Source organism: Suncus etruscus, chromosome 1 (genome assembly GCF_024139225.1).
Source record: "Suncus etruscus isolate mSunEtr1 chromosome 1, mSunEtr1.pri.cur, whole genome shotgun sequence".
In the NCBI taxonomy this organism is placed as follows: Eukaryota; Metazoa; Chordata; class Mammalia; order Eulipotyphla; family Soricidae; genus Suncus; species Suncus etruscus.
In genome coordinates this window covers 83,986,293-84,013,090 of record NC_064848.1, presented here as the reverse complement: position 1 = coordinate 84,013,090, position 26,798 = coordinate 83,986,293, and the positions used below count along the sequence as shown (strand labels likewise).

The window sequence follows — 26,798 nt, the reverse complement described above, 5'->3', positions numbered from 1 at the left end:
TCCAACCTTCTGCTGCCTACAAGAAACGCACCTGAATAGTCAGAACAAACATAGACTCAAAATAAAAGGCTAGAGGAAAATCATCCAAGCAAACAACACCCAAAAAAAAGCAGGAGTGGCTATATTAATATCAGATGATGCAAACTTTATACTTAGGAAAGTTGTAAGGGACAAAGATGGACATTTTGTATTAATCAAGGGATATGTACAGCAGGAAGAAATCACCCTCCTAAAAATATATGCACCAAATGAGGGGCCAGCAAAATATTTAATACAACTGTTGACAAATCTGAAAAATAATATCAATAACAACACAATAATTGTGGGAGACCTCAACACGGCATTGTCAACACTAGACAGGTCAACCAGACTGAAACCCAACAAGAATATACTAGACCTGAGGAGAGAAATGGAAGAAAGAGGCCTAGTAGATATATAAAGGACACTCCACCCCCAGAAGCCTGGATACACATTTTTCTCAATGTACATGGGACATTCTCTAGGATAGACTACATGTTAGCACACAAAACATACCTCCATAATATCAAGAGGATAGAAATTTTGCAGGCTGCCTTTGCTGACCACAAAGCCCTGAAATTATATATAAACTACAAAGGGACACAGAAGAAAAATTTTAACACCTGGAAGTTAAATAGCCTCATACTGAATAATCAGTGGGTCCGAGATGAAATCAAAGTGGAAATCAAAACCTTCCTGAAAACAAATGACAATGGAGACACAAATTATCAGAACCTATGGGACACAGCAAAAGCAGTACTGAGAGGAAAATTTATAGCTTTGCAAGCACACATCAGGAAAGAAGAAGGGGCATACCTGAATAGCTTAATGACGCAGCTCATAGAATTAGAAAGTGCTCAACAAAAGGATCCAAAAATAGGGAGGCAGAAGGAAATAACAAAGCTGAGAGCAGAAATCAATGAAGTGGAAACCAGAAAAACCATCCAAAAGATCAACGAAAGCAGAATTTGGTTCTTTGAAAAAATAAACAAGATTGATAGACCACTGGCAAAACTAACAAAGAAAGAAAGAGAGAGAAACTTGATAACTCGTATTAGGAATGAAAAAGGAGAGATCACTACTGATATGGTAGAGATTCAAAGGGTAATCAGAAACTACTTTGAGAAACTCTATGCCACTAAAAATGAAAACCTGGAAGAAATGGATAAATTTTTGGAATCTTATAATCTTCCACGATTGAATGAAGAGGATGTAGCATATCTAAACACACCCATTACTATTGAGGAAATTAAGAAAGTAATCAAATGTCTGCCCAAAAACAAAAGCCCAGGCCCAGATGGATTTACTAATGAATTCTTTCAAACCTTTCAAGAGGAACTACTACCAATCCTGGCAAGACTCTTTCATGAAATTGAAAAAACAGGAAAACTTCCAAATAGCTTTTATGAAGCCAACATTACCTTGATACCTAAACCAGACAGAGATGCTACGAAAAAAGAAAATTACAGACCAATATCGCTGATGAATGCAGATGCAAAGATCTTCAACAAAATCCTGGCAAATAGGATTCAATGCCTCATTAAGAAGATCATCCACTACGATCAAGTAGGTTTCATTCCAGGAATGCAAGGCTGGTTTAACATCCGTAAATCTATCAACATAATACACAACATCAACAGCAAGAAAAATAAAAATCACATGATCATATCAATCGACGCAGAGAAAGCATTTGACAAGGTCCAACACCCATTCTTGATGAAAACTCTCAGCAAGATGGGAATGGAAGGAACCTTTCTCAATATAGTTAAGGCCATCTACCACAAGCCAGAGGCAAATATTGTCCTCAATGGAGAAAAACTGAAAGCCTTTCCTCTAAATTCTGGCACAAGACAAGGCTGTCCTCTCTCACCACTCCTATTCAACATAGCACTGGAAGTACTCGCTATAGCGATTAGGCAAGAAAAGGATATCAAGGGAATCCAGATAGGAAAGGAAGAAGTCAAGCTCTCACTGTTTGCAGATGACATGATACTCTACTTAGAAAACCCCAAAGACTCTACCAAAAAGCTTCTAGAAACAATAGACTCATATAGCAAGGTGGCAGGCTACAAAATTAACACACAAAAATCAATGGCCTTTCTATACACCAATACTAATAAGGAAGAAATGGACATTAAGAAAACAACTCCAGGGGCCGGGTAGGTGGCGCTGGAGGTAAGGTGTCTGCCTTGCAAGCGCTAGCCAAGGAAGGACCGCAGTTCGATCCCCCGGAGTCCCATATGGTCCACCCAAGCCAGGGGCGATTTCTGAGCACATAGCCAGGAGTAACCCCTGAGCGTCAAACGGGTGTGGCCCAAAAACCAAAAAAAAAAAAAAAAAAAAAAAAAAAGAAAACAACTCCATTCACTATAGTGTCACACAAACTCAAATATCTTGGAATCAACTTGACTAAAAATGTGAAGGACCTATACAAGGAAAACTATAAAACTCTGCTCCAAGAAATAAGAGAGGACACGCGGAAATGGAAGCACATACCCTGCTCATGGATTGGCAGGATTAACATCATTAAAATGGCAATACTCCCCAAAGCACTGTACAGATTTAATGCAATCCCCCTAAAGATACCCATGACATTCTTCAAAGAAGTAGACCAGGCACTTTTGAAATTTATTTGGAAAAATAAACACCCAATGATAGCTAAAGCAATCATTGGGAAAAAGAATATGGGAGGAATTACTTTCCCCAACTTTAAACTTTACTACAAAGCAATAGTTATCAAAACAGCATGGTATTGGAATAAGGACAGGCCCTCAGATCAGTGGAATAAGCTTGAATACTCAGAGAACGTTCCCCAGACATACAATCACCTAATTTTTGATAAAGGAGCAAAAAATCCTAAATGGAACAAAGAAAGCATCTTCAACAAGTGGTGTTGGCACAACTGGCTAGCCACTTGCAAAAAATTGAACTTAGACCCCCAGCTAACATCATGTACGAAGGTAAAATCCAAATGGATTAAAGACCTCGATATCAGCCCCAAAACCATAAGATATATAGAACAATACGTAGGTAAAACACTCCAGGACATTGAGGCTAAAGGCATCTTCAAGGAAGAAACTGCACTCTCCAAGCAAGTGAAAGCAGAAATTAACAGATGGGAATATATTAAGCTGAGAAGCTTCTGCACCTCAAAGGAAATAGTGCCCAAGATACAAGAGCCACCCACTGAGTGGGAGAAACTATTCACCCAATACCCATCAGATAAGGGGCTAATCTCCAAAATATACAAGGCACTGACAGAATTTTACAAGAAAAAAACATCTAATCCCATCAAAAAATGGGGAGAAGAAATGAACAGACACTTTGACAAAGAAGAAATACAGATGGCCAAAAGACACATGAAAAAGTGCTCCATATCACTAATCATCAGGGAGATGCAAATCAAAACAACGATGAGATACCACCTCACACCACAGAGAATGGCACACATCACAAAGAATGAGAATAAACAGTGTTGGCGGGGATGTGGGGAGAAAGGAACTCTTATCCACTGCTGGTGGGAATGCCGTCTAGTTCAACCTTTATGGAAAGCGATATGGAGATTCCTCCAAAAACTGGAAATCGAGCTCCCATACGATCCAGCTATACCACTCCTAGGAATATACCCTAGGAACACAAAAATACAATACAAAAACCCCTTCCTTACAGCTATATTCATTGCAGCTCTATTTACCATAGCAAGACTCTGGAAACAACCAAGATGCCCTTCAACAGACGAATGGCTAAAGAAACTGTGGTACATATACACAATGGAATATTATGCAGCTGTCAGGAGAGATGAAGTCATGAAATTTTCCTATACATGGATGTACACGGAATCTATTATGCTGAGTGAAATAAGTCAGAGAGAGAGAGAAAAACGCAGAATGGTCTCACACATTTATGGGTTTTAAGAAAAATGAAAGACATTCTTGCAATAATAACTTTCAGACACAAAAGAGAAAAGAGCTGGAAGTTCCAGCTCACCTCAGGAAGCTCATCACAAAGAGTGATGAGTTTAGTTGGATAAATAACTACATTTTGAACTGTCCTAATAATGAGAATGTATGAGGGAAATTGAGAACCTGTTTAGAGTACAGGCGGGGGTCGGGTGGGGAGGAGGGAGACTTGGGACATTGGTGATGGGAATGTTGCACTGGTGATGGGTGGTGTTAAGAAAAAAAATATTGTTATTCAATAATGGAATACAATGTATATACAATATATTATTATATACAATACATTGCATTATAAAAAAAATGATTCTGACTATCAGAGTGATAGTACAGTGAGTAGGGCATTTGCCTTGCATAAGTTCAATACCAAGAATCCATCTGATTTCCCCAGCCCACTAGGAGTGATCCCTGAACTCAGCCAGGAGTAAGCCCTGAGCACTTCCAGGTGTGGCCTAAAAACCAAAAAGAAAGAGAAAGAAATATTAAGTTAAAAATGAAAGCTGTGGGCTGGAACAATAACACATTGCATGAAGTAGACCTGGGATTGATCCAGGTTTGATCCCCGGCATTCCATATGGTCCCTTGGCCTGCCAGGAGTGATTTTTTGTTTGTTTGTTTGTTAGTTTGTTTTTGGTTTTTGGGCCACACCCGGCGGTGCTCAGGGGTTACTCCTGGCTGTCTGTTCAGAAATAGCTCCTGGCAGGCACGGAGGACCATATGGGACACCGGGATTTGAACCAACCACCTTTGGTCCTGGATCAGCTGTTTGCAAGGCAAACACCGCTGTGCTATCTCTCTGGGCCCCAGGAGTGATTTCTGAGTGCAGAGCCAAAAGTATTGCCTGAGAGGTACCGGGTGTGCTCAAAAACCAAAAACAACCCCCCTCAAAACCAACATTTGCAACACAGAGCATGCAATATACTAACAATGTACCAATGTATAAAACAAGAGTAAAATATATCTACATAAAGCAAGAAATCATGATACTAGCATTGATTTAGCCTCAGGCAAAAGATCTGGCATAATGGAGTTGAAATGAGACTTTTTACTATATATCCTTTTTTGAAAATAAATGCACTCAAATATAATTTTAACTAAGAGTGAAATCTCTGAAAGATTAGGAATTCAGGTATTATCTTCTAGCTACTTCTTGTTGATATGGGGCATGTGGAATAGTCAGAATTTGACTTCTTAATACCTAATAAATGATAGGGAAGAATAACAAATAGAAACAAAATCTGGGGCCGGAGCAGTGGCTCAAGCAGTAGGGTGCTTGCCTTGCACACCTAACCTAGGATGGACCACAGTTTCATCCCCCAGCATCCCATATGGTCCCCAAGCCAGGAGAGATTTCTGAGTGCATAGCCAGGAATAACCCCTGAGTGCCACAGGGTGTGGCCCAAAACACACACACACACACACACACACACACACACACACACACACACACACACACACACACACAGACAAGAAAAGAAGAAAATAAAAACTATTTTTTGTTGTTTCCTGTAATCAAGGTTGATGATATCTGATAAGATGTAGTGAAACCCAAAATTTCTTTTTGGGACTGTCCTCAGTAGAAATATAGGCATGGCCTCTTCCTATAATGATGTTTCCTGCTACCCATTTTTTGTCAATTTTCACCTGAATAGGTGAATTAATTGTTTTGAGATTGTAGATCTTCTTGGAAGTGTTTTTCCACAGTGGTATAGGGTTCTCCTTGTAGAAATGTAGAAAATGTAGAGAAAAAGAAGATAAGGGTAGAAAAATCAAGTAGAGGCATTCCCCGTTTTACGTTTTTCATTAACTGGATTTTAAGAGTTCTATGCATACATTCAACTATACCTTGTTCTTGAGGATTATGAGGTATTCCTGTAATATGCTTAATTTGCCACTCATAACAGAAAGATTGAAAAATTCTGCAGGTGTAAACTGGTCCATTGTCTGTTTTGATGGTGTTTGGAACTTCCATAGAAGAAAACATTGTAACAAGAAAAGAATGGATGACTTTAGCCCTCTCCCATGTCATAGGGCTGGCCAAATAAAACTAGAATACATATCAATGACCACATGTAGATATGGCTTGTTCAGAAAGAAATTAATATGACTCACATCTATTTTCCAGATATCATTTGTCTTTAGACCCTAGGGGTTTATTTACTCCAACCACATAAGATTTACAGTGTAGAAGAACACAAACAGAAGTTTTTAAATTTTGAAACATATGACTATTTTATCACTGAAAAATATGCAATTATAAAATAACTCAAGAGCACTCATGTATTAAGTCACAGAAATTTTATATGCTAAGTTGTGCATAATACTATCAGTATGTATAGGTACCTATATAATATGTATATATGAATATGATTTTCTTCCTACTAAAGTATGCCAGTCTACTCACAAGTCTACCATTAGATGAAACCAAAAAATGTAAAAACCATGTAATCTGGTGTGGTGGTGGTGGGGTGAGAATTTGGCAATAAATGATAATGGGGGGCCAGAGTGAAAGCACAGTGGTAGAGCATTTGCCTTGCATGCAGCTGATCCAGGACAAACCTGGGTTTGATTCCTGGCATCCCGTATGGTCCACTGAGTCTGTCAGAAGCGATTTCTGAGTGCAGAGCCAGGAGTAACCCCTGAGTATTGCTGGGTGTGGCCCCCAAACCAACCAAACAACAACAAAAAAATAACAAACAAAAAAGATAATGATGGCTCTATTTCTAGAAGTCTCCGAACATACATTTTAGACTTTTGAGTTAATTTCCTATTCAGAGCATTCTATATTCTTCATAAGGCTTTTCTAAAATGATTTCTATATCTCTTAGATAACACAAACATGTTTCATCTTAATCAAACAATGATAGTATGTAGTTTAAATAAAGAAACGTTCAGGTATAAAAATTAAATCTCATAAGAGGATTCACATTAGAGAATCTTCTGTTAGATAAAAAACTGTCATTTGAAGAAAATACACTATAATAATCTGTTTCAAATGTATAATTAGATTGAACGAACTTTAAAATCTAGTATTTTCCTAGTTCTGACAGTGTATGTCTTTACACCCAAAGAAGTTTCTTGCCATCCTGGCCATACTTGGCCAGGTATCTCAAATGTGTAGCAGAAGCCTAAATTCATTTGATATACTGTGTTAAGTATAATAAATTTGGTCACTTTCAAAACACCACTGATTGATTATTCCTTAACCTCTCATCTAGGAAGAAATATACTTACTTGACTTTCCATGTATTAATCCATTGGTGGCACAGCTCATGTTAAATAAAGGACCTTCACTGCACTGGATATTATTAGCAACTCTTTCTCAACTTCAGGAACTCTTACCTGAAGTGCCAAAGAAAGTGTTAAAGGTCAGTTATTTGAAATGCTTATGAGTAAATTTTCTTTCCACTTGAGTATCTATTTTTAACATAAGGGGTCTCAAAATGAAAGTTATTCATTGGCTTTAGACTTCACGTAGCAAAGAAATAATTCATTCAAATTACAATTTTTTTTTTTTTTGGTTTTGGGCCACACCTGGAGACACACAGGGTTTACTCCTGGCTATGCACTCAGAAATTGCTCCTGGCTTGGGGGACCATATGGAACAATGGGGGATTGAACTATGGTTCGTCCTAGGCTAGCACATGCAAGGCAGATGCCTTATGGCTTGTGCCACCGTTCTGGCCCCTTGAATTACAATTCTTATCAAATTCTCAAACACAATATACAATTTAAAGCTATTACATATGGATAAAACAATGCATTCTGTTTAGAACACTTAAATAATTTTGAAATGTTACTGCACTCACACTAACACAATCTTGTTTTTTACATGATCCTTCAAGCAATTTTCATTACAGTGAAGAAACTGTAGCCTTATTAATAATACTTTCAAATCTATAGTAAACAAAAAACTCAAATAAATTGTATAACTAAAACTGCTATGGTGGATCAGAAAATAAACTTTTATAAATAGAAGTTATTTATATTATGCTTAATATATGGATGATTGCAATACTTATGAATAGATTGTTTGTATTTTTTTATTATTTCTTTTTTTGATGGGCACCAGTATTTATGTTTTCTTGACAAATATCTGTCTTTACTTTTTTTTTTTTTTTTTTAGCAATTTTGTGATATCACTTCCTTATTCAAGATTAGTTCTTCTCCCATGAAAAATCCATCTGAAACTTCATCACCTCCAGAAAATAACATTCAGAACTTTGCTTCTCAGAGTTCAGCTTCTGGTCCTTTAAACTCTGTCATTCAAGAATCTAATGAATATTACCAATATTTAGACTTAGGAGACACAGAACAGAGAGATACAAACATGACTTCAAATTATAACAGTCCTTATATGGAATTAAAACAGATACCAGGCCTTTTACCACCTGTGACTTATTATCAGGCTAGCTACTGGAAAGGCTCCAATTGTAATCCCAACACAATGCAGAATAATCCTTTTTTGATTAATAGAGAATCAAGAAATATGGCTAAGAACTCCTTTTTTAATCAGAATAACTCAGAGACAGATTTATTTTCTTCGGGTCTGAAGCAATTGTATAGTGAACCGATATCATCAGCTGATACTCAGGAGAGATTTATCCCCAATTTTATAAATTATCAGGAAAGGGGAATATATAAAGCAGAAGGATCTATAAAGAAAGAAGCATCTGCTCCAACCCCAGAATGCTCTCATTGGAACATCGCAAAGAATGTTCAGGAACATCACTTAATCAATTTACCATACAGTACAGAGCAGACTACAAGTAACAAGAGTTTCTTCCAGGGAGATAATTTATTCACCAGCCATCAAAAACAAGTTTTGGACGAATTGGGAGGTTTCAGATATGAAAGTTCCAGTTGTGGAGCTGAAAAGTCTGTCTGTGGAGAACTGCCATCTCTTTCCAGTTTGGATTTATTTCATACTTCTGATTCTCACGTAAATCAAAAAGAATTCAATAATTCTTATATCAAGCAAAGTGCTAAGAAATGGTTAGGACAGAAAAGGCATTCTGAATTTTCATCTACATCAAGGGAAAAGGAATCATTAACAGGTAAGTTATCCAAAAGTTGATAAAAAACCACTTCCAGATATAATTTGAAAAGCAACATTTTCAACTTAAAAAATAAAAATTTTGGTCTTAATTAATATACTTCAAAAATCTTCAATACCTTAGTTCAAAGGAAAATTTTAATTTAATTAAAAAATAATTATATTCATCAAAATGGCATCAATTTCTTGTAGTTTTGGATGGACTAAATGTTCCAGTTAAGAAGTTAAAAAAATGGGGCCCGGAGAGATAGCACAGCGGCGGCATTTGCCTTGCAAGCAGCCGATCCAGGACCAAAGGTGGTTGGTTCGAATCCCGGTGTCCCAAATGGTTCCCCCGTGCCTGCCAGGAGCTATTTCTGAGCAGACAGCCAGGAGTAACCCCTGAGCAATGCCGGGTGTGGCCCAAACCCCCCCAAAAAATTTTTAAAAAAAGGGGAGCCGGAGATATAGCACAGCGGTAAAGGCGTTTGCCTTTCATGCAGAAGGTCGGTGGCTTGAATCCCAGCATCCCATATGGTCCCCTGAGCCTGCTGGGGGTGATTTCTGAGCATAGAGCCAGGAGTAACCTCTGAGCGTCACCAGGTGTGACCCAAAAACAAAAACAAAAAAAGAAATTAAAAATGGAAAAATGGAAAAGATCTAACTTACCAAAATAAAACAAAGAAATCAGTACATTTGAAAATCAGTCTTTGTGTTAGACTATAGCTAACATTAAGAACTTAATACACTAGAAACCAGTCTGAGTCATTTACGTGGATTACTTAATTCTATTTTGTTTTGGGTCACACCTGGCCCTGCACTCAGGAATTAATCCTGGCAGTGCTCAAGAGACTATCTGGGGGCCAGGCGGTGGCGCTAAAGGTAAGGTGTCTGCCTTGCCTGCGCTAGCCTTGGACAGACCGCGGTTCAATCCCCCGGTGTCCCATATGGTCCCCCAAGCTAGGAGCAACTTCTGAGCGCATAGCCAGGAGTAACCCCTGAGCGTTACTGGGTGTGGCCCAAAAACCAAAAAGAAAAAAAAGAGACTATCTGGATGCCAGAGATCAAACCTGGGTCAGTCATATGCAAGGCAAGCATCCTACCCACTATATTAGTGCTCCACCCACTATTTTTGTTTTGGGGTCACACCCGGCAGCTCTCAGGAGTTATTCCTGGCTCTACGCTCAGAAATCACTCCTGGCAGCCTCGGGGGACCATATGGGATGCTGGGATTTGAACCACTGTCCTACTGCATGCAAGGCAAACGCTCTACCTCCATGCTATCTCTCCAGCCCCCACTATTTCTATAATTAAATTAGTCACTACCCTTAATCCTTAGATTAACATCTCTGAACATTTATTTGTAATATTTTTTCCTACAGGACATTTGACTTTTCTCTTTATTAGTAATTATATCTTTCCACATTATTTCTTTTTTTTTTTTTTTTGGTTTTTGGGCCACACCCGGCAGTGCTCAGGGGTTACTCCTGGCTATCTGCTCAGAAATAGCTCCTGGCAGGCACGGGGGACCATATGGGACACCGGGATTCGAACCAACCACCTTTGGTCCTAGATCGGCTGCTTGCAAGGCAAATGCCGCTGTGCTATCTCTCCGGGCCCTCCACATTATTTCTTACTGCATTAGCAAGAGCATCTAGATAAAAATAGTCAAAGGTAGACTTACCATGAGAAAAAGAAGCTAAACTTTAATTTTATTCTATTCTGTAAACTTTTTTGTGTAGCCTAAGATCCCAGAAAATGTTATTTTAGATTTACATCTTTTTGATTTCATATTCTCTTCTTCTTTTTTTTTGGTTTTGGGCCACACCCGTCAGTACTCAGGGGTTACTCCTGGCTATCTGCTCAGAAATAGCTCCTGGCATGCACGGGGGACCACATGGGACACCGGGATTCAAACCAACCACCTTAGGTCCTGGGTCGGCTGCTTGCAAGGCGAACACCGCTGTGCTATCTCTCCGGCCCCTCATATTCTCTTCAAAAATTTATTTCGAGATAATTTTCCATTTATTCTATAGATGTAAATTTGTTATACCTATGCTAAGATTTTCCATTACATTGCTTTCTTATTTGCAAATAATGGCATCCAACAGTTGATATGATGAGACTATATAACCCCAGGAATAATTACTAAAACTTCTTTAAATATTTTAGCTTTCTGTTTTTAAAATTGCCATCTTTGTCCTCTAAGCTAATGTAACATAATGTCAGATAAGTTAATGCCATATATAACCACCATCTCTATCAGAGCTCATATTTGAACACATTACAGGCTTAAAATTAGATGTATCTGTGTAAAACACAAATATACAAATGAATGTGTCTAGCATCAATTCTCAGCATTTGGTTACTAGGTATAGATGATTTATACTAAGAAATTTAATATTTAATAGTCACTATTTGACTCATTTGAAAATTCAACACCTTAGAGACAGATAATGAAAGGATTCATTTGAATGTCTGGGGGAAATAGCTTGATCATTTTACCAATAATAAAGTGATCTTTATTTTTCTCCTTTATAGGTGGCATGTGCTCACAACTACAATTCAAAAAACGACGACTCATATATGAAAAAGTCCCTGGTAGAGTTGATGGACAAACTCGTCTAACATTTTTTTGAAAGAGAAAAAAGGTGTGACGTATCATAATCCATTGCTTTTGATAAGACTTATATTTGTTGATAACAGTAAAAGAACTGATTGTTAGTTTTCAGTGTTTCTATATTTTAATTCTTAGTACATATTTTTCCCCTGTAATTTGCACCTTTTAAGCCTAATTAGCATAATGTAACCAGGTCCAAATATCTCCAATTTCACCTCAACAGTTTATCTTTTGTTGAAAAACAACTAAAAATGTTGAAAGGCACAATACATATTCATAAGTGAGCTTTCTATATATTTTTTTGAATTCTCAGGTTTTTACCAAAGGGGAAAGTGAATCAAGAGAAGTTGTTTTTTCTTCCCCTCCTTTTGATACATACTAGTAAAAGCTATGCAGGAGCCAAATAGATAGTACAGCAGGTAGGGTATTTGTCTTGTAACAAAACCAATCTGGGTTCTATTTCTGAACACCACCAGGAGTTATTCCAGAGCAGAACCAGGAGTAACCCCTGAGCACCAATGAGTATGCACTCCTTGTCCCCCCCAAAGCTATAAATAATTAAGGCAATACTTGATGAATTTGAGATACACGGAAATGTTTCACAGATGTATAAACCATCCTTCATGTTTGAAACTATCCTTCACATTTATGCTATAATATTATCATCACCAAAAGTTCCTCATTATGTATGTGAGTGAGAGAGAGAGGGGTGGAGGGGAGGTGTGAGAGAGGACAATATAAAATCTACCCTCTTAGGAATATTAAGTATATGGTATAGGATATGCTTGTCTTATTTTGGGGAGGTGCACACCTGATGGCACTTTGAGATTACTCCTGGCTCTGCACTCAGAAATCGCTCCTGGCAGGCTCCAGGGGACTATATGGGATGCTGGGGATCAAACCCAGGTCGGTCCTGGGTCAGCAGCATGCAAAGTAATGCCTACTGCTGTGCTATCACTCCGGTTCCAATATGCTCATCTTATAAAACAGAAAATATAACAGTAATCACTTTACATGCATATTATTAAGATGCACAATGAAACACGATAAAGAAAGGATCCAACAGAGAAATTGAAGAGGAGAGAGGCTAATTGACAGTGTAACATTTCAGAAGTAAAACAGATCCAGAGAACTAAGGGATTGGAAAAGGGATAACTAAATTATAATGATGGAAGAGATTTGTATCATTTAGATTTGGAAGTGACAGCTAGAAATGTGAGGGAAACGAGAAAAACTGGTGCATAAAAAAAATAGCTGACAAGGACTTATGAGCATCAGAGTGAGAAAAACCAGGTGGTGAAGATTTCTGTCAAAAGAAGAAATGCTGAGTGAAATAAGTCAGAGGAAGAGAGATAGACATAGAATAATCCACTCATCTATGGGATTTAAGAAAAATAAAAGACAATTGTAATAATGCCCAGAGACAATAGAGATGAAGGCTGGAAGAACCAGCCCACAATATGAAGCTTACCAGAGTGGAGAGTTCAGTTAGAAAAATAACTACACTGGGGCCGGGCGGTGGCGCTGGAGGTAAGGTGCCTGCCTTGCCTGCGCTAGCCTAGGACGGACCGCGGTTCGATCCCCCAGCACCCCATATGGTCCCCCAAGAAGCCAGGAGCAACTTCTGAGCGCATAGCCAGGAGTAACCCCTGAGCATCACAGGGTGTGGCCCAAAAACCAAAAACCAAAAAAAAAAAAAAAAAAAAAGAAAAATAACTACACTGACAACTATTCATGACGATGGTACGAGTGAGAGAAATAGAATATGCCAGTCTCGAAGACAGGTCAGGGGTGGGTGAAGAAGAAAATAGGGGCATTGGTGGTGGGAAGGTTACATTGGTTAAGGGGAGTGTACTTTTCTATAATTCAAAACCCAACTACAAACATGGTGCTTAAATAGATATTAAAAACAAAAAAAAACCCTGATAATATACTAGGAGACATTAATAGCAACACAATAATACTGGGAGACTTAAACATTACTTTGTCACCTTATGATAGATCAACCAGGTTAAAACTTAACAAGACATTTGCTTTAAAGGAAGAAATTTAAAAAAAAAAAAGAAGGGCCGAGAGATAGCATGGAGCTATGGTGTTTGCCTCTCATGCAGAAGGTCGGTGGTTCGAATCCCGGCGTCCCATATGGTCCCCTGAGCCTGCCAGGAGCTATTTCTGAGCATAGAGCTAGAAGTAACCCCAGAGTACTGCCGGATGTGACCCAAAAACCAAAAACCAAACAAACAAACAAAAAGAAGAAAACAAGATAAAGAAAATTCATGTATGGGAGGCACCCAAATTGTTAAACATTGAAGCAAAAGTTAGTTGTAGTGTAAAACCCGTGTTCTTCAAAGACACAAAAGCCTTAAATTCAATTTTATTTGTGTAAACCCGCTTTCTTGCTTGTTCAATTTTCCACTTTTGAGGAAATAAAAACAGGTTGTATCCTTTCTTCAGGACCAAGAGTATCCAGGGATACTTGAACAATCTTGTTTCTCACACAAACATTTTTCTCTTCTATCACCTTGGCTACAATCTTGATTCTTTGACTTTCCCCAACAAAAGGATATTTATGATCTTATATACTATTTTTTTTTTTTTTTTTTTTGGTTTTTGGGTCACACCCGGCAGCACTCTGGGGTACCTGGCTCTATGCTCAGAAATCGCTCTTGGCAGGCTCAGGACCATATGTGATGGCAGGATTCGAACCACTGACCTTCTGCATGAAAGGCAAACGCCTTACCTTCATGCTATCTCTCCGGCCCCTATATACTACTTTCAAAGAGTAAATATTGTCAGTTATTGAGTTATTTCTGAGCTATTTTCTTAACCAAAAAGTAAGTTGTACAAATATTTATATAAACAAAAATTTTACCTACCTGCAGAGATCAATCTCATAAGCAAACAGAAATTCAGAAAGCCTTAAAAACACATAACAGGGGGCCAGAATGATAGATAATTCAACGGGGAGGGCACTTGACTTTTGCAAGTGGCCAACCCAAGTTTGATCCCTGGCATCCCATATGGTGTGCCAACCCAACTCCACAAGTAATCCCTGAATGCAGAGCCATGAGTTAAGTCCTGAGCACCGTCATGTGTGGTCCCAAATAAACAAACAAAACCCCATACAATTTAACAAAAAAATTACTTTGACAGAAAATAATGAATTAAACAAATTTTATTTCCAAGCTTTTTAAAGATTATAGACACAATATATCCATTAAAGTTGTCCCAAATTAAAGGCACATCATCAAACACTTCTACCATCAAGAATGCATTTATGGAGTTTGATCTGTGACCATCACATATGGTCCCACTAGCCAGGAGTCATTTCTGAGCAGAGCCAGGAGTAAACCCTGAGCACAGCAGGGTGTGGCTCAAAAAACAAAAACAAACAAAAAAAGAATGCATTTATGTTGTAAGATATTCATTTTACTTTGATTTTAATAATATGCAATGTTCCTTAAGTCATATTTTAAACATTTTTAAAAGATGAGATAATAATAGTTCTTTTTTGAAGTATAAGTACAATGTAAAGAAACTTATAAAAGGGCCCGGAGAGATAGCACAGCGGTGTTTGCCTTGCAAGCAGCCAATCCAGGACCTAAGGTGGTTGGTTCGAATCCCGGTGTCCCATATGGTCCCCGTGCCTGTCAGGAGCTATTTCTGGTAACTCCGGGTGTGGCCCAAAAACCAAAAAAAAGAAAAAAAGAAACTTATAAAAGGCAAAGATTAACTTGGCTTCATACACAGATGGACAATCTTGTAACACTAGTCTTTCTAAAAAAAGTTTACTGTTCTCATAGTGTTTAAATTAAAACAAAATTTTAATTAAGAAAGTTCAAGATATCATTTGATTATTGAAGTCTATTTCTTCCAATTTTATGTCTCATTTAGAAATTGTAAGTTCACTAGAAAAAAAATCTTGCCATGATACAAAAATCTTATTCAGGAACAACAAATGATAAAAATTTTTTAATAAACAAGTATTCATTCCCCAAAATGTAAATATACAGTAAACAAAACATACATAATATGCCAGGTATACAAATACAAATTTACTAATGAAAGAGGTCCATTTTGGAATTTTTGGTGATAAAGTATTTGTCTGAAGTACAGAGTATTAGCCTCTCACCCTCTCCCACGCAAAATTCAAATCATTATTATTTAAATCTATTCTAGTTTTATTGGGTTTGGGTTAGGGCAAATTTCTGTATAATTCTGGCTCTAGGTCTAAGTCATAGGAAATGTCTGAAATATCTTAAAGTAATTTGACGAGAGATAAGTGTTTTCTTGGAACTTGGAGGCAGCCATTCATAATATGCACTGGAAAACATTCTTCAGCAAACTTCTTCTGTACTGGAAAGAGAATTTGGTAGGTTTCATATTAGAAAGATTTAGACATAAAATTAACTAGCTGTAATTTCATAGGCTCCTTAATATTCTCAAAATAGAAAGTAGCAAGTTAATAGAAAAACATCTAAGCAATGGCACCCATGGAAATAAAACTATATATGTAATGTAAATTTAAAAAACTATTTTTGTTTTGATCATACCAGCAGTGCCTGGGGGACCATGCAGTGATGGGTATCAAAACTGGGGCCCCATTTGCAAAGCAGGCACTCCAGTTCTTTGTGCCACCTTCCTAGCCTACAAGTAACATTTTCCATTTAAAAGTATGACAGTACCTGACTGTTTGACCATTTCCTTCTCCTTAATGTAAACAATTTCCTTTTATAAGTATATGGAAAAGGATTCTTTAGAACATTAATTTTTTTTGTTTTGTTTTGTTTTGGGCCACACCTGGTGGTGCTCAGGGGTTACTCCTGGCTGTCTGCTCAGAAAGAGCTCCTGGCAGGTACAGGGGACCATATGGGACACCGGGATTCGAACCAACCTCCTTAGATCCTGGATCGGCTGCTTGCAAGGCAAACACCGCTGTGCTATCTCTCCGGGCCCTAGAACATTAATTTTTAACGTGCCACCAGAGGTTGTCAAAACTTATTTTAACCTAAGTACTCCCCCACTTGTATCTACAGTGCTCCCTTTATTAAAACAGATACTTATCTTTAAAATTTTTAGAAGAGGGGCCGGAGTGGTAGCACAGCAGTAGGGCATTTGCCTTGTACGTCACTGATCCAGGACAGACCTCAGTTTGATCTCCCATATGGTTCCCCAAGCCAGGAGTAACCCCTGAGTGTCACAGAGTGTGTCGTCGTCCCCCCCCCAATTTTTTTTTACAAGAGAATCAGAACTGGAATTAAGAACAAATCTCCTTTTCTTTAGTGGTTTTTTTTTTTTTTTTTTTTGCTCCAAGAGTAGCAATTCACTTCGAAGTACCAACTAGCAAATCACAGCTCTGGGTTGGTAGGAGAGAGAGAGTAGGATTATGGTCAAGAAATTACCAATAGGGGTTAAGAGAAAAGTACAAGGCTTAGATGCTTTCCTTGCATGTAGCAGACCTCATTGATGTTCAGCACCCTATGGCTCCCAAACATCTCTGGGCACAGCCCTGAAGTCCTCCAAGCATTTCTAGCAGAATGCTCACAGCACTGTAGCCTTATACAGGACCACTGGTCTGGCTGAATGAGATCACCAAGAGAGGCCCCAGGGTCTCCTGAAAATTGCTTGAGAGACACCATCCCACCCCACAAAAAAGGAAATTACCTCAGCACCAGGGCTAAAGTTCAGTGGTTGAGCACTTGATTTACATGTGTGAAAGGGTCCTGGGATTCTAGTATGCACATACAAGAAATTACCAACTCAAAGAGCTCAGTACAAAAGGATATTAACATTTCATGAATAAGCGCCAAAGAGGATGGAGATTCACTTAATTGGAAGTATACAAGAAATTACCAACTCAAAGAGCTCAGTACAAAAGAGATATTAACATCTGAGGAGTCAATGCCAAAGAGGTTGCCTAATTAGAAGTATTCCCCTGGCAGGCAAACTGAAGCCACCCTTAAGGAAGATGTGCATTTTGTTTCTTATTCTAATTACCCCAAGAAGGGTAGGTATTCAAAGCTCAGTAACTAGAGTCCCATGAGAATGATGAATGCTCTGCTCACCAGTCTTCAGAGTAAAACACAGGATCTGGGCTCCCGGAAGGGGTTACTTCCAGCTGGAACACCAACTAGCAGGGCATCCTTGCAAGCGTTCTGCATGCAGTACTGCTGAAGCTCTGCGGCAGCCTGGGAGACCTAAAACAAGGGGAAAAAGCTTGGCAGCTGCTTACAGGCATTTGATAGTCTGGAAATTGGTCTTTCAATTTTATAAAGGATATACTTTGATATAAGCCCCTGTTTCCTTTTGGTTGAAAGTTTTAACAATGTTAACAATTTTTTAAATTGTTTTCAGTTTGTTGGGGTTTGTTTTGTTTTGAGGGTCACATCACATGATGCTCAGGGGTTACTCCTGTTCTGCACTCAGGAATTATTGATGGCAGTGCTTAGGGACCATATGGGATACTGGGAATTGAGTCCAGCTCTGCAAGCAAGCAAGGCAAGTGCCTACCCGCTATATTATTGCTCTGGCCCCAGGGACAAGTACAATTTCTATGAGTTTTGATTAAGGATTTGGGGGGAGTTAGTTGCTTATTTAGCAAAGGAAAGAAAAGGTCTTAAAATCCTAAGTTTGAGACTACTAGTTCTAGTGTTTGCTTTACAATTTTAGATTTGGAAGGGGGCACATCTGGCAGTGCTCAGGGAATACTCCTGGCTCTGTGCTTAGAAATCACTCCTGGCTTGGGGGACACCATATGGGATGACAGGGGAGCGACGTCCTAGGTCAGCCATTTGTGAGGCAAATGCCCTACCGGCAATATTTAAGTTTAAAGTATATAGTGATCTATTGAAGTTTGCCATGTGAGCACAGTTTTAATGTTTCTAAGGTTGGATGGAGCATTATTCAGTCTGCTCAAATTCAGCTCTGCTTCTATCTGTAAAGGCATTTAGTAAATTACTTAATTTACCTATTATCTAATCTATGGAATGTATTTATAGTAAATGTACCCACTCTTTGTAAGAATGACATGATTAATAAGTTGACACATGAAATACATTTAGAATAGAGCTGATAGTGATGAATACATTTATGACAGATTGAAGTCACAATACTTTGTTGTTCTTTCCACCAAGGAATAGTTTCTTTTTGGTTTTTGGGTCACACCTGGCAGCGCTCAGGGGTCACTCCTGACTCCACACTCAGAAATCGCTCCTGGCAGGCTCGGGGACCATATGGGATGCTGGGATTCGAACCAATGACTTTCTGCATGAAAGACAAATGCATTACCTCCGGCCCCAAGAGGTAGAATCTTAACACACACTTTGAATTTAGATTTGCATTGAATTTAAACTTGCTTTGAACTAATGTCAATGTAGCGGAAAAACTGGGGTTGGAGGGACAGTATAGCAACTGGGGTGCTTGCCTTGCATACTTCTGATTCAGTTTTGATCCCAGCATCCCATATAATCCACTGAACTCACCAGAATTGATTACTGAGTGCAGAGCAAGGAGTACCTTTAAGCACTGCTGGATGTGACCCACAAAACCAAAACAAAACAATAAATTAAAAAATTGTGGCAGAAATAATTTCTTGTTACCTTTATTTTTATTTTTTTATTTATTTTTGTGGGGCACAACTAGTGGTGCTCAGGGGTTACTCTTGGCTCTGCACTCAGGAATTGCTCCTGACACACTCGGGGCCATAGGGGATACCAGGTCAGCAGTGTGCAAAGCAAGAGCCTGAAGCTGTATTGTAGCTCTGCCCTCTTGTAGCTGGAACCCAAAGATTACACCTAAAGGAGTCCAAGCTAGCCTCCTGGAGGTTTTGTGGAGGAGAATCAGTCAGCCAGCCCTTAGTCAGTCACCTGCCTACCAATGCCCCCAAACTTGAGTGAGGCCATCCCAATTCATCAGCCTCCAGCCAGTTCTCCATTTGATTGTAGATAGAAAGAAGAGCTCACAAAGGTCAGCTATACCATGGAACCGAGCTCAAACTGTTGACCTATGAATTCTTGACTTAACAAGTTTTGGAGTTTTGTTAAGAAATAAAAACAGATACAGTATTAGTCCATTTCTTTTTTTTTTTCTTCTTATTTTTTTTTTTTTTTTTTTGGTTTTTGGGCCACACCTGGAGGTGCTCAGGGGTTACTCCTGGCTGTCTGCTCAGAATTAGCTCATGGCAGGCACGGGGGACCATCTGGGACACCGGGATTTGAACCAACCACCTTAGGTCCTGGATCGGCTGCTTGCAAGGCAAACGCCGCTGAGCGGCTATCTCTCCAGGCCCAGTCCATCTCTTCTTAAGCCTTCACTGATGCATATTCATGTAGAGGCTCTCCTCATTTTCCTTGGAAATGAATTCTGCATTCAAAACTCACTATATTGTATAAAAATGGCTCCGATTACTCTTCAGGTATTACCACTGGGCTGTCTTAAATTTCCAAGCTCCCAGTCATCAGGAAATTAACTTCATGTTACAATTATTCAGTTTCTAGACTACTTTAAAAATTTAGATTGCATTCGTTTAAGAAGTCTATTCTAGGCACAAAGCTAACCCAGGTGAGTTTCCCAACACCCCATATAGTCCCCCAAGCCCCACAAGGAGTGGTCTCTAAACATTGCCAGGTGTGGCCCCCCAAAAGTTTATTCTATATTCTATGTACACTAGCCTATATTCTAACACAAAACTTTGCTCAGGGTTTACTCCTGGCAGGCTCGGGGGACCATATGGGATGGCAGGATTCGAAGCCCTGTCCTTCTGCATGCAAGGCAAATGCCTTACCTCCATGCTATCTCACCGGCCCCTAACACAAACAAAACATTTTATTAGTTTTCCCCTCAACAGAAGTTTGACACTTTACATGTTCATATTTGTTATCATCATAGTTATATATAACAGGTATACGTTTTTATTACATTCCGCCAAATTAATTATTGTGACCTTGAGCAACTCACTTGAAGTCTCAGTCAGCTTCATTGCCCACAACTATCCATTTCAGTTTCTTTTCCGAGCTACTTAATACAGGAGATAGGAATTTGGTTCAATTTTCTTTCCCACCGTAAATTCCAATATCATGAGCATGTTGAACAGCCTAGTTTCAGTTCTCCAACCTTCTCTTCAAAAACCCTCCACACGGGCCGGGCGGTGGCGCAAGAGGTAAGGTGCCTGCCTTGCCTGCGCTAGCCTTGGACGGACCGCGGTTCGATCCCCCGGTGTCCCATATGGTCCCCCAAGCCAGGAGCAACTTCTGAGCGCATAGCCAGGAGTAACCCCTGAGCGTTACCGGGTGTGGCCCAAAAACCAAAAAAAAAAAAACAAAAAAAAAAAAACCCTCCACATTAACAACTAACTGGGTAGCTAGAATCTTACACTTGCTCTTTTCCTGATCACCTCCCCTCTCTTTCAGGGCTCAATTCTTTTATTCCCAAAACACTTGCTCTTTGACTCTCAGGATCTGTGTGTCTCGTCCAGAGTCAGGTGTTTTTGGCTTTCTTGCTTCTCCATCCCACCTGGACTGAACTTCTTTCTGGTCAGATCCTTATACTATTCCTCCCACTCCAACTTCCATCTCTTTGCCCTGTCAACCCACTGCATAGTTTAACAACCATCATCTTGAGCACAAGAGTTCCTGGCTGGAAAGATAGCATGGAGGTAAGGCATTTGCCTTGCATGCAGAAGGTCAGTGGTTCGAATCTCGGCAGCCCATATGGTCCCCTGAGCCTGCCAAGAGCGATTTCTGAGTGTAGAGCCAAGAGTAACCCCTGAGCGCTGCCGGGTGTGACCCAAAAAACCAAAAAAGAGTTCTAGATGGGGGCCAGGAGACAGTATAGGAAGGAACAGAAGGCACTTTCAATCCTTGACAAGACAAATGATTCCCAAGCAGCAGCAGCAGTGATTCTGGAACACAGAGCCAAGACTCCTAAGCCAAGTCCTAAGCACCACTGGGTCTGGGTCCCAAATAAAAAGAGCCCCCCATCCCAGTTCTAAGTGCTATAGAAGAGAATGAATATATATGTCACCAGTAAAAGACAATATGCTTCAATGGACATCAGCTTCCAGTCTCACAAATTTAATCTAAAGGTATGTCTGTCTCTACTACTTTCGGGCTCAGTCCTCTTGTGATTCCCACTACTGTGACTGTTAGTTCCCTTTCCTTTGTCCTACAAGAAAACTTAGCTTCCTGTTTCACAAAGAAAAACACCAACCATGTTCTGAATCCCTATCTAGAAACATCAATCTTTACACTCTCTTTCCCTACTGCTCTTCTACTCTCAGAAGTTGACCCTCCAGTCACAGGCTCCCCAATTGCTCTACTTCCAATTCTCCATGTTTTGTCCCCTGGGCCTAAAAATAGTTTGTTCCCTCCCTCTAATTACAACATATGACTTTACATTTCCTAAGTTTGTTTCCTCTTTTACACTAGACTGGGGGGTGGGGTGGGGAGGTACAGGCAATGCTCAGGAGTTACTCCTGGCAGCCTCAGGGGACTATATAGGATGCCTGAGGTAAAGCCCAGTGACAGCGGACAAGGCAAGTTCCCCAGCCACTGTACTACGACTCAGCCCTCCTCAAAGTAGACTTTTTAAAGTTTCCTTAGCCCCTTGCTATTGAAACCTCTTCTACATTCTTTAGCTCTTTTTTCGCTGTTTTAAAAGTCATTTTCATACCACTTATCTAAACTTATCTTATTGATACAAGAGGACAGGGAGGGCGGAGGGAGAAAGAGACATCTCGCATTTAAGTCTGGGGGTGGCCCCCAAGAAAAAGTCTGCCATGGGAAGTAGGGTGGGGAGAAATTAGGGACATTGGTGGGGATAAATGTGCACTGGTTGAAGGGATGGGTGTTAAGACACTGTTTGACTGAACCTCAATCAAGAACATCTTTGTAGTTGTGTATCTCATGGTGATTCAATTTAAAAATTATTTAAAATATTTTTAATTAAAATAAAAAGGCTCAGGCCCATGAGACCTTCTTGTGTTTGGTTAATGTGCTGAAGGGATGGGCACACAGAACTCACAAGAATGTGCTAGATCGCTGATGTAAAAATAAAGAAAAGTATATGATTCTGGTACAGTCAAATAGAAGGGAAGAGTAAGATGTGGGAGAAGCGAGTTGAGCTTCCCAGCTTTCTCCAGGTCCACACTCCACCCCATCAGCTCAGAGTTGTCTGAGTCCAATTCCTGTGCAATGCCTTCAACTTCCAGCACTTAAGATGGGGAAGAACACTTTGACCGATCTCAATAGTTAGGAACTGTGCTGGAGGCTATGTGTATTTTTTTTTTTTAAAAAGTCTATGGCACACCGGTTAGTATGTTTCTGGTGTATCTTCCTTCCAGCCAGAATCACTTAGGATGCACACCCCTATGCTATACTGCAGTTCCAGGTCGTCACAACCCCATTCCCACAATACACACCACACTGCAATGCTGGTTGCTGAACACAATCAGACAGCAGATGCCTTTTTAGTCTTACAAATACAGGGGCAAGCTAAGCCCCCCCAAAGTTGGGAAACTCCCTCCTCTCTTGCCTTTTCTCATTCTCTCTTCAGCCAGCTATTTGAGGGGCCTGGGTTCCCCAACTCCGGTGTCGATCTGCAATACACACATTGTTTTCGCTCTCATCCCGCCGTACCCGGCCCCAAAGAACTTACACCTCCGGCCCAGGCGCCCTATCCCTCGCGCCCAGGCCCGACCCGGCAGCCGCCTCCGCCTTGTGGGGCCTCCAGCTTCTCTCCCCCTGGCACATCCAGGCCCCTCATCCGTCGCCGGGCTCCCCGATCTTCCCGCTTCCCATCACCCGGATCCGCGGCCGACTCCCACCCCCGCCCGAGACCCCCGAGGCCGCTTTCCGGAGGGGCCACGCCCCCCGGGGACTCCCGGCTGATCCATCCCCGCCGACGTCGCGCCCCGCCCGGGCCGCCTGCCCAGTGCTCAGTTTGGCCCGGCCCGGCCCGGCCCGGCCGCCTCCATCCGTGATCCCGGCCGCCCCTGGTCCCCGGAGCGCGCGATCTGGGCGCGCGAGGCCTCACCTTGATCCTTTCCACGGCCGCCTCGAGCTTGAGCTGCTCCACCAGGCGCTGCAGGGCGCTCAAGCTGGCCCCGGAAGACATGGCGGCGGCGAAGCTCCCTCTGGGCGCGGGGAGCCGGGCAGCCCCCGCCGAAGGGCCGCCAACTCGGGCACCGCCCCGGGGCGGGGAAGCGCCAGGGCCCGCCCCGCCACTCGACCGCGCCCAACGGATCCGCGCCCCGGGCCGCCCGCCACGCGCCCTGCGCCCCTCCAGCGGCTGGATGGAGTCCGAGTGAGCCAGGGACTAGGGGCGAAAGGCCGAGGGGCAAGGCCGTGCGCCCCTTCTTTTCTGTTGGCAACTTGCGCGCACGTTTGTTGACGTGGTTGGCACCGTGACTCGGGAGAAAATAGTGGTCCGTGGATGCTTGCTTGGTCACTCTGTCTCCCAAATACTTCCTCCTTATGCTGCTAGACCTTTGTGTCTGGCCCAAGCGTGGTACAGCGAAGAGGAAATATGTTGGCTTTGTGCAGCTGAAAAACTCAGGGACTTTTAAGGAGTTGAATCTGCTTAAATAATAGCTTCCAGGCTCTCCATTCCCTGACGACTCTTGGCTTTGTTCCTCAGTTTGGGCCGCGTTTCATCACTGGTGTTGGGAAGCACAGTTGCCAGTCTGCTTTGATTGAGCTCAGGAAAAGGCTAGTTCCTACTGGCTTTCTACCTTATCAGCATACATTTCCTGGGCGCCACGAGCCCAAGCCCTCCTTGAGACAGGGCCCGAAGGACCAGATTATTAGATATTAGATATCCTGACTCAGCCTCCGGAGTAGGGTAAATTACAGCCCCCCCCCCCCCCAAGTTCTCCTTTGAATGGAGGCATTGAACTAAATCCTCTTCCAGGCTAACAAATTCCAGGCTAACAAAAGCCACCCTTGAAGTCAAGAGAAATCAGAGATCATACTACGGGTAGGACATTTATTTGCCTTGGACGCGGCTGATCCTGGGCATCCCATTTAGTGCCAGGAGTACAACCCAAAAAGGTAAGAAAAAGAAGGGAGGCATACCCAGTAGCTTTCCAGCCCAGATAAAGGGGAATCACTTTTTACTGCACAAAGGAATCAAACACCCATAAAAAGAACAAACAAGGGGGTTGACCATCACAAACTAAACACCACTTTCAGTACATGGATTTTAACAAATGAGATTCTGTCCTGTTCCTGCTGAAGATAAGGAAGTTCATTTCAGGGAACATTTCAACATCATAACTCTAGTTAGTATCCATCCCTGCTATTGAAGATGAGGAACTCAATTCTGAGATTAAACTGTGTCCACAGTCCACTACAAGCAGTTGTGCAACCAAAAACCAAACCTTAACTTCTCTGACTTCGATCAAGCTGGAGCTGTTATGGCCTCCTGCTCTCTCTCCTTGGAGTTTTTTTTTTTTTTTTTTTTTTTTTTTGTATTTGGGCCACATCCGGCGGTGCTCAAGGGTTACTCCTGGCTGTCTGCTCAGAAATAGCTCCTGGCAGGCACGGGGGACCATATGGGACACCGGGATTCGAACCAACCACCTTTGGTCCTGGTTCAGCTGCTTGCAAGGCAAACGCCGCTGTGCTATCTCTCCGGGCCCCTCTCCTTGGAGTTTTAAGAGGAGGAAATGGCCAAGACCGCAACTTCTTCAACTGGCACCTAGAGTTATCAGAGGAATTCCATGTCACTCAGGGTAGAACTTTCCCACTTCCATACACAGCTATCAAAGATGCTGAGACCTCTAAGACAGCAATTCATAAATTTACAACTATGAAGTCTATTCACTGAAATACATGTTACATTTCTCAAATGGATGCAAGCTAATCTTCATTCAGACCTATGAGAATCTGCTTATGGCATTTCATATCCTGACTTAAAGATCCTCTCCTTTTCAATGATGAGGAAACCAGATATATATGTATTTATATATGTATATATACACACATATAAATACACTTAAATTTATTTTCCTTAGGCTCTAGACTTGACTCTAGATTATATTTAAACATGAAGTGTATCACATTTTACAAATAAGGTTGATTATAGTTCACCTATATACAACACTTTGTGCCAAAATGAACATTTCTCTGCCTCAATTGCAATAATTATAACTCAGCAGAAACCATGTCCAATTTAATGTTTATACTATTGTGTTTTAAATCATTTCTCTTTCATTTGTACAAAATGTTTGTGTGAGGCCAGCAGACTGCTCCATGGCACTAGCTGGTTGGGTGCGGTGGCAGCTTCACTGAAGCAATGTTAAGTGTTAACCATGTATTATGTCAAGTCTGTCCTATCAAGGCCCCTCTAAAATGTCCTAGGAAACAAACTAAAGTTTTCTAAACATTAGTGCTCCCCTAATTAGGCAGAACACACACTGAACATCTATAGTATCAAAGGGTTGGTAATTTGTTGGATTATTGGTCCTACCCTAATCAGTATTCATATTCCACCCTAGGGTGTGACCTATGGATGGAATTACTGGATCACTCATTCTTCACCCTAGGGTGTTGGCCTGGTTCTTGCAAATAAAATCCTGGGCTTTGAGAAAGGAATAGGTCTTCTTCCACTAGGCTGCTTTCCGTTTTTAGAAGGCTTGTGTGGTAGCATTCCTACCCTGAGTATTGGAATTCTTGAACCCATTCTTGCACTCTTTCACTGCATGGATTATTTCCTGAGTCAATGATGTTTGCAACCAAGCCAGAGTCTCACCAGATCCTAGTTTTGGAGCCTGGGGCTCTGTTTATAGTAATCCTCTTTCTTATTTTAATGTAAGAATTTAAATCATATAGACCTATTATGATGCTTGAGAGTGCATGGGAAACTGTATGGGGTGCAGGTTTTCAAACCCAGATCAGCCAAATACCCTACCCACTGTACTATTGTTCTGGACTCCTCTTTAAGGAAAGTTCATCTTAACCTGTGATTATTTGTGGGATTGCTTATGCATTTTTGGCATTAATCCAAGATGCCAAACCTTTCCTCTTTTTTTTTGGTTTTTGGGTCACATCCGGCAGATCTCTGGGGTTACTCCTAGCTCTATGCTCAGTTATCCAGACATCGCTCCTGGCAGGCTCAGAGGACCATATGGGATGCCGGGATTTGAACCACCGTCCTTCTACATGCAAGGCAA

At 40.9% G+C, this 26,798-nt stretch overlaps 2 protein-coding genes across 2 annotated transcripts in view; one reads left to right on the top strand and one right to left on the bottom strand.

Moving 5' to 3' along the window:
* Positions 1-11,648, top strand: part of SHOC1 (shortage in chiasmata 1) — a 114,796-nt gene extending 103,148 nt beyond the window's left edge. The window contains exons 36-38 of the mRNA XM_049774727.1: positions 7,193-7,342; positions 8,101-9,031; positions 11,551-11,648. Of these exons, the coding sequence (XP_049630684.1) occupies positions 7,193-7,342; positions 8,101-9,031; positions 11,551-11,648 (1,179 nt within the window). The remainder of the gene's footprint in view (positions 1-7,192; positions 7,343-8,100; positions 9,032-11,550) is intronic.
* Positions 11,649-15,439: 3,791 nt separating this feature from the next.
* On the bottom strand, positions 15,440-23,771 carry GNG10 (G protein subunit gamma 10). The gene is made up of 3 exons (XM_049785147.1): positions 23,660-23,771; positions 17,695-17,826; positions 15,440-15,985 (listed from the first exon to the last, which is right to left on the bottom strand). Exons 1-2 carry the CDS (start codon positions 23,738-23,740, stop codon positions 17,701-17,703), a joined length of 207 nt encoding a protein of 68 aa, XP_049641104.1. The 5' UTR covers positions 23,741-23,771; the 3' UTR covers positions 15,440-15,985; positions 17,695-17,700.
* Positions 23,772-26,798: the final 3,027 nt, after the last annotated feature.

Excerpts from the sequence above, each read along its gene's own strand:
- GNG10 (XM_049785147.1), bottom strand. The coding sequence starts at position 23,740 with ATGTCTTCCGGGGCCAGCTTGAGCGCCCTGCAGCGCCTGGTGGAGCAG. Across the intron at positions 17,827-23,659 it reads CGGCCGTGGAAAGGATCAAG|GTCTCCCAGGCTGCCGCAGA; the intron begins GTGAGGCCTCGC and ends CCCTTGTTTTAG.